Source organism: Stegostoma tigrinum, chromosome 16, assembly GCF_030684315.1.
Source record: "Stegostoma tigrinum isolate sSteTig4 chromosome 16, sSteTig4.hap1, whole genome shotgun sequence".
NCBI lineage: Eukaryota > Metazoa > Chordata > Chondrichthyes > Orectolobiformes > Stegostomatidae > Stegostoma > Stegostoma tigrinum.
Window position 1 is genome coordinate 43148160 of NC_081369.1, and position 14025 is coordinate 43162184.

Sequence of the window (14025 nt, forward strand, 5' to 3'; positions counted from 1 at the left end):
TTCAAAAACTCATTTATTTAGTAGCAGGTCAAAACAACCTTTTCAACAAATCAGGCAATTTAAGCTAAATGCCCAAGCAAGCCACTTGGAGACATAGTTGTTGAAGAGTTTACTAATTTAAGATTAACAATCCAGAAAGACAAAGTGGCCACAAGCAAGTCTAGTTCAGAGAAAAAACAAATCTATTCCAGCAGAGGAGAATTTTGTTTTGGTAGTCTCTAGGCCATGAGAACAAGAATGAATTCTTAAGCTGTTTTAGCAGGCCAAGCAAACAGGGCTGGAAAATGTCCTGATCTCTCCTTAGCGTTCAGTGAGGAAAGGTTAATGACTTATGCCTATCTCTGTGTGGCTGAGGAGGACACAGAAACAGAGAAAATCAAATCCAGCAAATGTACAGAAATTCACCAAAAGGAGTTACTTCCAACCTTGTCAGTTGAGTACCAAGTTAAATTGAAGACATACTTCAGTAGGGTTGAGTGCTGGGAAGAACAATTGATATTTTTTTTTGCTATTTATAATAAAATCTTTCCAAATTGTCTTATATAACACACTTTTTTTCTCTAATTCTGTTTATTGACCCTTGATGTCGGTTAGTTAAAAGTACATTGGCATTCTTGTAGTAACAGATTCAGTGACTGACCACAATGTTAACCATAATGCAAAAGTAAAATTTACGATCTGTCAAGATAGGTTTCATTTTGCAATGTGACTTGTGCAGTCTTAACAGAAGGGATCATAACACAGTCTCAATCCAGAGACTTGAGCACACAATATTGTCTGACAGCTCTCCACAAAACTGAGAAGAGTTTTCTTTACTCAGAGAGTGGTAAGGGCGTGAAACGTCCTGCCTGCCAACGTAGTTAACTCAGCCACATCAGGGGCATTTAAACATTCCTTGGATATGCATATGGATAATGATGGGATAGTGTAGGGGGAGGAGCTTAGATTAGTTCATAGGTCGGCGCAACATTGAGCGTTGAAGGGCCTGTTTTGCGCTGTATTGTTCTATGTTCTGTTTTTTTAAATGAAACATTAAACTGAGGTCCTGTCTTCCATCTCAGATGGACATACAATACCATGGCGGTTTTGGAAAAATATCAGGGAATTTAATCAGAAATCATGAAGGTATTTTGGCCAACATTCATCCCTCAGCCAACTTCATTACAACAAAATATGTCATTATCATCTATTGCTGTTTAGGGACCTTGCAATGTGTAAACCAACTATCACTACAGTGACTGAGTTTTAATGTGATCAGTTGAGGATCAGTCATAGAATGGTTGCAGTACAGAAGAAGGCTATTTTGTTAATCATGTCCATGTTAGCTCTGTGTAAGAGAAACTCTGAGGCCCACTCCTCCGGCTTTACCCAGCAGCCCTACAATTTTTTTGTTATTCAAAAAATTACCCTATTCTGTTTTGAAAGCCACAATTGAATATTCCCCTTCACACTGTCAGCAAAGCACTCCAGATCTTAAAGACTCGCTGTATGAGCAGACTTTATACAACTCACCATTTCTTCTTAATTTCTTAAATCAGTTTTCTTGGCTCTGGATACTTTCAGCAATAGCTACAGTTTCTTCCTACTTACTTTGTCTAAATCTCTCATGATCTTGAACATTACTATCAAATCTACTCTCAACTTTCTCTTCTCCATGGAGAACAGCTTTACTGCTGCAATCTGTCCATGTAACTGAAATTACTCATCGCTGGAAACATTCCCATGAATCTTTGTTGCAAGCTCTCTATTACCTGCAGATCTTTCTGAATAGGTGGTATCCAGAACTAGACACAATACTGTCGAAACTAAATCAATGTTTAATATGTGTTTTATATACCTTACATGTTTTATACTGTATGTCCCTACATAGCTTCATGTGCTTCATTAAACACCTTCTAAACTTGTCATGTCAATGGCAACTAATTGTGCACACGTACTTTCAGATTTCTCTGCTCCCGATTCCCCATAAAATTAAGCCCTTTGTTTTACATTTCTTCTATTCATTCTTCTTGCCAAAGGAATCACTGCACAATACAAATCTGCATTAAACTTCATCTACAACATGCCCATCCACTACACTTCTTTTCAAGGTTTACATATCAGGCTGTTGACAATTCTTTTAGGCAGCTCTCCCAATTTTGTGAGGAGACTCAATCAGTTGACTTTCTTTCTTTAGATTTTGTAACAGTTGCTCTGGGTCTGGAGTCAAATTTAAGCCCGACTAGATAAGGATACCTGGCTTCCTTCCCCGAAGGACATCAATTAAACAGATACAATTTTTTTCCCCAAGAGTTGACAAATGTTTCATGGTCACCACTAGACTAGCCTTTATTTCTAGATTCATTCATTGAATTCTAATTTCGCCATTGGCCATGTCTCTAGAATAGTAGCCTGGGCCTTCAGGTGGCTTATCAATTTTAAGTATAGCCAGCCTATTTAACACTTTTTCTTTCTCAATTTTAAGCCCATCAAATATCTCAACTACCTACTCTTCCACTATGGTTTGAACAAAATCTACTTTCTAGAAACAGACTGACGCAAAGCAAGCTATTATCTCAGCTATGTCATAGCCTGTATACAGAATTCTTTTAGATCCCTTAATGGCCCACTCTTTTTTTTCTATTTTGCTATTCAAATATCAACAGAAGACTCTGGGATTTCCTTTTAATTAGCTGCTACTGTCTCCAGATACACTTTCTAAAAGCAGTTTTGAAAGAAATGTGATTTGATTTCATGTGATGGAGAGAATTGGTACATTTCACTTAATTCTACACAAATCAGAACTGAAACCTGGGATAACAGTATTTGATTAATGATAAATATCACAGATTAATGTCTTTGTTTACAAAGCATAATATTTACCCCATCTAATTTTGCAGTAATTTCAAATTTGAAATTTCAATTTCAAAAGCATAGTAACCGAACATTCCCTGTATCTGAACTTTATTAATCGAGTGGAAATTTGGAAAAATTGTAGGATGTGATATCCTTACAATAATGAACAGGGGAACAAGAAGATTCGAAGAAATGTGGTCAAACCCCTCCTGCAGGCTCACTAACAGTACATTTTAAATTGATACACTTGGCTTACTTTCTTCAGGAAATTTCACAGTAAGTGGAGATTTTGTCCTATACTGCAAGCAACTGGTACCAATAAAAAGCACCAATTTTTGTATAGACTCCTTCAACCATAATAAATATGATTTCATAACACAGAAGTACTGGTTATGAATTAAATGAATAGTTACTGAAAAATTATTTGAAATAAAGCACCTCGTCAGCCCTGGAGTTTTCGGGTTTAGCCTTCAGATTGCAAATCTTTGTCTTCAAGTTTGTGTTCTCTTCTTGTAAGTTTAACATGGCATCTTCAGAAGACCCAAGTTTAATTTTCAAATCCTTGCCAAAAAAAATAGATTTTGAACATATTAGACACAAGTAAAATCTGATCTTTGTTAATCTGTGACAATAATGTTTACAACTTGGGACTTTTTAAAGCATTTGACCTTGCTGTTAGTAACAAAATTATTTAAAATTCTTGTCTGGGAGAAGCAAAAGTACTGTTGTTCCTATGAAAGTTCTGTCTTGGAAATGAGAGGGAGGCAGTGTGCCAAATTCCACGCTGCATAGGCCTCTTATGGTAAACTATGCTGACGCCCTAATGCCTAAATATACATTTTTAATCTATTATGCAGCCAAATTAGAAAACTTATAATGACTGAATGTGATAATTTGACTTATGGAGGGAATTGTTAGTTCTTGCTGCAGGGGTATGAAAATACCAGTCCATCTAATATGAGCAGGCAGGACTCAAGTTTAAAGAAAACGCTATCTTAATTTAGTTTACTGCATTGAGTGTAAAACACCAAAGTGATACTCACTCTGCAAAGAAAGAAAATGGCATAATAAATAAACAACAAAAGGGGGAAGCCTGAAAATCAATTTTTGAAACAATGTATTTACAAGTAAGACTATGATACTGGTTCAATTATTGTCGATTACACTTAAATACTCCTATAAAAAGTTAGGCTTTTTTTATCAATTTTGTGGAGGAGTGACAGGCCTAACAAAAGTGAACCCATCCAGCTCCTCCCACATCAGGCTGGTTTTTGGGCATGGGGGTGCTTAAGGTCAAACAAAAAGAGTGGGAAAAAAAATTTAATTTCGAGCCTTTACATTCACACTATTTCGAAAAACACATTTTTCATGTGTTACACTTTGAAAGACCAAAACTTCACACACACATTTTTAAAAAAACACAATTCTTGTCCTCATTAACCTGATCTTACTCCAAGAGGTGGAGCCTTGAATTCACAAGCAGTGGCCAAAGGACATTGTAACACCAGCAATAAAGTTTCAATTGATCTTAGTCGGTGTTTATATAGAACAGTTCCCCACAGAACCTCAGCAAGAATCTTAAAAATGTGAAATTCGGCACACACTAGAAGTGAAACATTACAACTCTTCTCCAAACTTCAACTAACCATAAGCAACATTATGGGAGATTGCAAGATAATAAAATGTGAGGCTGGATGAACACAGCAGGCCAAGCAGCATCTCAGGAGCACAAAAGCTGACGTTTTGGGCCTAGACCCTTCATCAGAGAGGGGGATGGGGTGAGGGCTCTGGAATAAATAGGGAGAGAGATTGACTATGGGAGATTGACTAGCTGTTATGACTTTTGATTTCCAACGTACTGCAATGGAACATCGTAAATCAAATCAGGAAAACTTTGCATATTCATTTTATCAGCTCTTTTGTCGTTTAATCCCCATCTTTTTGCCTCCAAGCAACAGCAGTTTCATAATCCAATCACACTCATTTTAAAAAGAATGCTTTCGTCATATCTTTTGTTATCATTTAGAATGAACTGTAGGACAATCACTGAAAGAATTCACAGGACAAGGATTTGTCACTTGGCTAAATTTAACTGATGTTTAAGTTGAAATTTTGATTCAAAAACAATTTAACAAACTGTAAATAAATGTTAATATTATACGTTTAACAGTGTCAACAATCAAGAATCGTGGAATTTAGTCACAATTAAATGTATAAAAACAGCATCAAGGGAAATAAAATGAATCATGCTTATGGCATCAACATCTATAATTCATAATACACATAATGCAACATCTTACATCCTTTTATCTTTTAGGAAATAGAACTCTTTTCCAATAAACAGGAACAAGAATTCATACAGATATACAGTGGCTATACATTCAAGTAACAACTTGGTGGCTGAATGACATATTCACACTTTTTTATGCAGTTACCATGTCTCGACAGTGTGGCTTTGCTCTGTAGTATGCTACTGGTCATCACAGGTGGGTGCATATCATTCACTTATATTTGTGGTTGTTACCTGGAAGGATATGAATTATAACCTCCGTATTCTGAAATTGACTCTGAGCTTAAGTTGATCTTCTAAAATGTTTAAAATATTTTCAGGATCTTTATTGTCATTGCCAGAAATGCTTGAGTATTTTATTCTTCTTAACTTTTCAATGTCAAATCTGAGAAGTTTGACCACTTGTCATTCGTTGATAGATATCTGACAATAGAAAGATTATTTTTTTCTTTAAAGAACTTATATTTTGACAGAATATCAGTGGATTGCTAATATGTGATGAGAAATTTGCAAGGCATCTTATGTGTAGCGTTATGCTCTCTAAAATGTCTGCATAAAGGTTTGTACTGCGGTATGATGCTGTTCTGACTTTTGCTATTATTGGCTTCTCTTTTCTTTCCTCCATCATTAAATGTCATTGCCCCTTTAAAAGTGGGAGACTTGTACCTGTCCGTGGCATTCATGCAGAAAGGATTCAGCGATGGTATCATGTACTTTGAAATTTCCAAGCTATTTCAGACAAAAAAAATGGAAGAAATGGCCCAACATCTGGACATTGTTAAAGGTTTTTAAGTATAGAAAAGATTTTATCCGTGTTTCTATCTTTATTTTCTTCTAGAAGATTTTTCTTTAATTATGTGTCAATACTTTTAAACTTTTTTTTTGAAGCTGAGCCGCTTGTAAACTGCTGCTTTTTTTAAAAAGAGAGATGGAAAACTCACTGTGCTTCAGTACGGGTTTGAAGTCTTTAGGTATGATTCTAACACCTTAGTTTTTGCTGTGCTCGTGCCTTGTGCTCTGAGGTCAGACAGATTGATGGATGACTGTTAAGAAAGTGACTTTTCTCTAAGTTTTATACTGCTGTCATATTTTCACCCTTTAACTGACTGTCACTAACCAGCAGTCACAATTAGCTTTCAGTGCCAGTGTTCTGCCACAATGATGTGCTTTGTGGTTTTATGTCTGTTAGTCCTCATAACACACACCACATAGAGATGTGTTCTTGCTGATGTCTTGAAGTTCATTTACACTCCTAATTGTTTACATGACTACAATGACTCCAAACCCCATGGTTGACACACTTTTAATTGTTTCAGCTCTAACTTCTCGATACTTTTCCCACACCATGCTGCCTCTCTACCTCAATTTCTTTCTATAAGAAACTCCTCAAAACATACTTCCAGCTTATGGTCACCTAACCTTATGTGGCTCAGTGTAAAATTTTCTTTCATTATTCTCTGAGAAAATATCCTACAATAATGGCTCTACATAAACAGCAGTTTTTTAAAATAATTCTGTTAATTATGTTATTTCTCTGATAAGCATGAACCTTCTACTATAGGTTTTAGAATCAAACAGACTCTACATTATTTTATACATAACATAAATTCCAATAAATTAATTGGTATGAATGTATACTTTCACCCAAAATGGTCAGCTAGAATCAAATCTATTACCTTAATGTGAAGATTCATAATTGAAAGATCTGGAACTCCTGATACAATGAAACAACTTTATTTGAAATTAGCAATCAAATTAGTGAAGTAATGTGCAAACTGATGTATGAAACAAATGTAAATAAGACAATCTCTGCAATTCAACATTTTTGAATGCGTCAGGCTTTCAGGCATCAAGTATCACTGATGGCAATTCAAACCAGATATTTAAAATATCTTTTATAAAATTAACAATTCACCAAAACATATTTCATTTGGTTCCTTGTAGGAAGGTTATTAAATATTGCAGGAGCACCTTTTAAGCATTTAGAAAAAATTAGGGAAGCAATTTAAGATAATAATTGTAAAAAAAATTGCAGTTTAATTTATGGATTTTACACTCAGAATTTGTTATTATAAGCTCTCATATCTAGTGACTGTATTCCTGCCTATGTGTGCACAATATTCTGATCTATAAAAACACCTCCAGTTCCAAACAGCAAGATGCTTCAAATTCCATTATCTATTTCATAACAGTTCAATTGTAACAGCTGAGTTAGCGTTTTCTGCAAACTAAGTAACCCTAGCAAAATCTAATCAAGTGACGGAGATAAAACTTGCTGAACTTATTGCACAATCCTATCAAAAACATAGTCAACTCATTACTTTCTACTGTCATATGGCAAGCAGCAATAAATCAATACAGAAAAGCGTGTATGCTGTTCCTGGTGCGATAAGGATTCATATTATAGAAAGAAGAGGTTGATTTGTTAATAACAGATAATAGCAACCATTCATACCATGCATTAAATAACATATTTCAGTTTCCATTTAATACAGTCAAGACAAAATTGGATTTTTTTCAGTTCTCTCTGTAATTCTCATATCCATCATTTATTATTAAAGAGGTCAGAGCACAGCTGGACAACAGCATTTTACGAAAAACTATAAATAAAAAATGTTAACCATATAAGCATACTGGCAAAAATAGGAGGGATTTCTCTTTTAATAATTATAAAATGAGAGAAGACTTCCTTTGCTTAGTTATCCTCTGATATTATTGGTATTTACTTCCTTCAAAGTAAATATTAAAGGAAAAGTCACTGATCATCCCATTTAATAAAATGTGCACAGTATTTGATCTTCAAAATTCAATGTTATTGACAAATATATTTACAATGAAACCATACAGAAAACATAAATTATCTTTGTGTATGGCTCATATTAGAGTGTTTTAGACACAAAGAAATTCACTGGTATCATGTGCATAACATGATTACCCCTTATGTCATTCCATGCTGCAGAGTTCTCCCTTACCATGTTACAAACACTGTTTTACCTAAAAATATTTGTTCATCCCTTGACCGCGTCTCCCGTATTTCCCGCAACACATCCCTCACACCTCGCCCCCGCCACAACCGCCCTAAGAGGATCCCCCTCGTTCTCACACACCACCCTACCAACCTCCGAATACAACGCATCATCCTCCGACACTTCCGCCATTTACAATCCGACCCCACCACCCAAGACATTTTTCCATCCCCTCCCCTGTCTGCTTTCCGGAGAGACCACTCTCTCCGTGACTCCCTTGTTTGCTCCACACTGCCCTCCAACCCCACCACACCCGGCACCTTCCCCTGCAACCGCAGGAAATGCTACACTTGTCCCCACACCTCCTCCCTCACCCCTATCCCACGCCCCAAGATGACTTTCCACATTAAGCAGAGGTTCACCTGCACATCTGCCAATGTGGTATACTGCATCCATTGTACCCGGTGCGGCTTCCTCTACATTGGGGAAACCAAGCGGAGGCTTGGGGACCGCTTTGCAGAACACCTCCGCTCAGTTCGCAACAAACAACTGCACCTCCCAGTCGCAAACCATTTCCACTCCCCCTCCCATTCTCTAGATGACATGTCCATCATGGGCCTCCTGCACTGTCACAATGATGCCACCCGAAGGTTGCAGGAACAGCAACTCATATTCCGCCTGGGAACCCTGCAGCCATATGGTATCAATGTGGACTTCACCAGTTTCAAAATCTCCCCTTCCCCTACTGCATCCCTAAACCAGCCCAATTCGTCCCCTCCCCCCACTGCACCACACAACCAGCCCAGCTCTTCCCCCCCCCACCCACTGCATCCCAAAACCAGTCCAACCTGTCTCTGCCTCCCTAACCGGTTCTTCCTCTCACCCATCCCTTCCTCCCACACCAAGCCGCACCCCCAGCTACCTACTAACCTCATCCCACCTCCTTGACCTGTCCGTCTTCCCTGGACTGACCTATCCCCTCCCTACCTCCCCACCTATACTCTCTCCACCTATCTTCTTTACTCTCCATCTTCGGTCCGCCTCCCCCTCTCTCCCTATTTATTCCAGTTCCCTCTCCCCATCCCCCTCTCTGATGAAGGGTCTAGGCCCGAAACGTCAGCTTTTGTGCTCCTGAGATGCAGCTTGGCCTGCTGTGTTCATCCAGCCTCTCATTTTATTATCTTCTAATATTTGTTCATAGTTCTTTTTCTAGCCATTATATCAGACATAAAAAATGTAAATACATTATGGAATTTTAAATCCTGATGGAAATGTCTCTTCAAGGTTGATTATCAACTACTAGCAATATTTCTCAAATATTACTAGTGTAGTAAACAAATACCAGACAGCCATTGACAAATTAATGAACAACTTTCCAATGAATTTACAACTTCGGATTAACAATGGATACAATAATTAGCTCATAGTACTGGGGTTTGTTGCCTGTGCAATTGTTAATTTAACACTGACTAACTCTAATTATTACAAAATTTTCATTCACATTTTCTGAAAAGGTGACACAGCTGAAGTTGAACACAACAGAATCACTTCTCAACAAAACGGAACCAAACATGATTTTCTTCATCATTATTCCTTTAGTCTCGAGCAACACAAATTTACAAAATATACACAGGTTTTCTCAAAATATTTAACTTGAAGTTTCCCCATTCTGGCTACACCAAACCATGACTCATCTTGCCAAACTATGTGGTGACGGCAAGACTCATGTCACCAAATCACTTTAGAATGCCTCCAGTACCTCTGACACTTCTCCATTCAGCATCCCATCTTGTTCCAACCCTCTCACCACCCATTTAAAATTCCGCTATTCTATCACTCTCACAAGTATCTTTACAGCTATATCAATAAGGCATCATCACTGTTCTTCTCCCTCAAAACACATTTTATCCTCAGTTGTTTCAACCTCCATCTCAATGTATCTTGCCTTCGCTCTTCCAATTTCACCGTCCTTCCTTAATCTTTCCCTCAATATAAATTACTTTACCAATATTCATCATCACCCTAGCTTTGGTTTCTCACCTGGCCTCATTATTTCTAGCATGATAATTATAAATAATACCATCTCTTCTTACATTCTTGTGCCACTCCACTCACATGCCCCTTTCCCTTCTCAAGTTTATTTTCTTTGTTGTCGACCTCGGGAGAAAAGTCTCTCTCCCATTTACGTATGAAATAGATTTTAAAGCTTCATCTATCTAGCTTTGGTCCTCCATCCACCATGGGTTTTCAACAGTTACTAATCTGCTCAATCATATCTTAACCACTAAATTTGCACCTTATGCCCCAATTAAAACAATATCTCACTCTAATTTTTTCCTCAGTGCCCCCTTTGCTTGAGCTCCATTGTGTTCACACCACAAAACTAAGCCAACTGCTGCCAACCTGTGACCTTTCAATCCTAGTGTCTTTCAAGGTGACAGATGCGTTACATTTTTATGCAACTGGCTGCTTCCAATGATCCACTAAGAATCTGTGTGGGGTTTCATGACCATCGGCTCACAAATGTACCAAGCATGTTACAATTGCAATGTGTACCAGATCATATCCCTTCATCGTATTTCCCTGTGATTAGATTAGTGCAGTAGCTGGGTAGTAAGTTTTATTAACATAGCTAGCTTTCTCCAGAAGTAGAGCACTCTAAACTGTACTGATCATATTGAGAGCACCAGAGCACAATTAAGTAGACTTCATCAACAGAAAAAGGTACTATATTGTCAATGTACAAGTCATCTGTGATCAGCAGTACCACACCTTAGAAGTCTGAGCCTGTATCCTTGGGAGCTGCTATGATGCCTGTATCCTTGAGAACTTGCATGTTCTTGCTTCATTTCAAGGGCCTTATAAGGATGATTATTGGGAAGTAAGATCTATTCTCTGCAACCATGGCTAATGTCTCAAATATGTCACCCTTGGACACCCTGCTTAGGTACAATGCAGCCTATTCTTCAATCATGGAGGAGACAATAAGACTTCTGAACATCAAGTTCCAATTATTGGATAGATCTGGATGGTCTTGCAGTACTGTCCAGATAGAATGTGTTAAATAATCCTCGCATACTGTGCTCTACACAACTGGAGCAGGCAACAAGGGGCTGTGACAGACTCCGAAGGGCTGGGATAGTGGCAGCAGTCTTCTGAGGAGAAAGGTGGGAACATTGAGGAGAAACATCACCTTCAGGATGATATAATGCAGCAGCATTGGGCACAAGCCAGACAGGGCATAATTGGCACCTTGGTTCCGACAGATGTGAGCTAGATGTAGTAATCATTCATAGGTTGTAAATCCATTGCTGTTTGAAAGGTAAGTAGCCTCCACTTGTTCCCAGGAGAGAATTTTTTTTTCTTTTTTGCCTTACTTGTTGTTGAATACCAGTAAACGGTTCCAACTATTCAATATGTACAATGTTTTCAACCATGTGACACTCCCATATTGAACACTGACAGGGTGTTATGCCATGCTGGGCGTGAGGAAAACAGTGGCACTCTTAGATAGGGTTCTGAGGTAGAACTAAACTGAGAACAATTAACCTGTGCAGCTTGATTTTTGTAGCTGTGATGATGTACAACAGAAATATATCTATGCACATGAGCTTGTATTTGTAATGAAGTGTCTCCTGTGCCACGAATAAGCCCTCAGAAGCATTTCTTTTTCATTTCACTCCCACTATGTACACCATGAAGGGTTGAGAAAGAGAGTCCTTCATGACAACTTCAGTCGGTACAGGAATTGAACCCACAATGTTGGCATTATTCTGCATTGCAAAATAATTGTCCAGCTAACTGAGCTAAATGATGAAAAATTTGAAGTGATGCATTTGGTAGGAAAAACAGCAAGCCAAAATACAATGCTATTTTGATTTGAACCCTTGTGAATATTGAATACGATATTTTCTTATTACATATTTAGCTATATACCATATTGATAACAGTAACACATATCCCTATGAATTTACTGAACCTAGAGACATATTCTGTTTATTTGATCACACTCCTCAATAAATAGGTGAAACAGAATAATGAAGAAATACAATATAAGGAGGTAATAGACAGGTTTCAAAGGTGGACTATATGCGACTCCTATCGAATGACTGTCTAAGGATCTCTTTAAACTACATGCACTTAAGTTTCACCAAAATCATCACCCAATTCAGGCATGACAGATGAATAATCCAAGTTTTGCTTGAATGAGAGAACAGTCAAATCAATATTTTAGAATCTTTCCCCAATATTTTAAAATCTATGCACTGTTCTTGCCTCCTGCTCCCTGTGCTGTTTACATTTGCTCATCATTTATCCATTTCTTCTCTACCGTTCATCGCAGAAAGAAGCTGCAGGTGATTGTCTACATCCTGATCCAAAAGCAATATTTAGGATATGCTTGGAATAGTGTTCCATTCAATTTTCCTTCCTTTCCATGAAGAATTTCATAATGCCCTTTAAGGAAGAAAACTGCCATCATTACTTGGTCTGGCCTACATATGACTCCAGATTCACAGCAACGTAGTTGATTCTTAACTGTCCTCTGGGCAATTAGGGATGGGTAATATCTGCTGCCCAGCCAGCGATGCCTTCATTGCATGAATAAATTAAGAATGTGCTCCCTCCTTCATCTTGCCCTATCAACATAATATTCTTCTCTTTGTCAAGTTCTTAACTAGCTTATTCCGTAAAAGAATGCTACACTTTTACCAATAGACTGTTAATTTTGTCTCAAAGTATTATTTTTAAAATACAAATAAGTACCCTTACTGGGGTTGAGCTGGCTGGTTTGTTGCTGCTGGGCACATCCTTAAACCACTTTGTTTTGTCTTTGAATTATATTTATAAGAAATAAACCCCCGGTTATGGTTTGAATTTATATTGCATTGTTAGCACATATTGTTACTTTTAATGATTTGTGAATCTGTACCTCTATAACCCTTTGCTCCTTCACGTCATGTAGTTTCTTATTTTCTAAGGAGTAGATAGGCTTCGTGTTCCTAATATAAAATATACTACCTCATACTTACGTACATTGACATTAATTTGCCTTTAACATGTTCATTCTGCAAATGTATTAAGGTTTTCTATTTGGTTGAGTCTTCCTCAGTAATAGCTATATGATAATAGGGACGATGATAGTCCAAAAGAATATATGTAATGAACAGACAATTTGTCTTAAACCAATGGTGAAATGGGCAGCAAACATTGGAGATCCTTTGCATAATGCTCATTTTCTAGCTTAAACTTCCTTGACAATACCAAAGTGAAACTTTCCACAGAGGAAAACACTACGGGCATGATCTTATGCTTTCGCACAGGGAAGAATTAAAGTAAACAAAGTGAATCCATACAAAGCACAATAGGATTGTAATTTGAGCAGTGTGAAGGAGTACCTTGCAGTATCCGTTGCATAAGGTAATGGTTCTGAAAGGGTTAATATTGAAGACTGCATTAGGCTCCACCCAACCTGAGGATGTCATATAAGCTTGGCCGAACATCTTAAGATCTCACAGTACGCTCCTTTATCCATAGGTCTCCTTATAGCCTTTGTTACAATGGCTAATGACGAATATAACTTGTAGCTAATGGCTATCACTCAATAAATTGCATTTGTTAAGAGAAGTGCCTCTTCTTCTTCAGATTCAATAGTGGTTAATCTTCCAACACGATAAATCAATTAGGCCTTTGGATCCATTCAAAGAAAGAAGAATAGATGGCAGAATTCTCCTCCTACAAAGATCATATCAAACCGAAATTCCCCATGGAGTACACACCAAATCTCAGCCAGGATACATAACAGACTCAAAACACTGCTGCAGAGGCAGCGTAATAGAAAAACGGATGAGTCAGTCTCAAAGCTCCTGTTACATACATTATAGCAGCCATTTGCACATCAATAACAACAAAAGTAGTTAAGCTGACTAGCTTTTC

At 37.6% G+C, this 14025-nt stretch overlaps 1 protein-coding gene across 1 annotated transcript in view; it reads right to left on the reverse strand.

Annotated features, from left to right (window-relative positions):
* The window catches only part of LOC125459774 (golgin subfamily A member 4), a 709733-nt gene that overhangs the window by 572417 nt on the left and 123291 nt on the right, over positions 1–14025 (reverse strand). The window contains exon 5 of the mRNA XM_048546606.2: positions 3274–3396. Coding sequence (XP_048402563.2) covers positions 3274–3396 — 123 coding nt within the window. The remainder of the gene's footprint in view (positions 1–3273; positions 3397–14025) is intronic.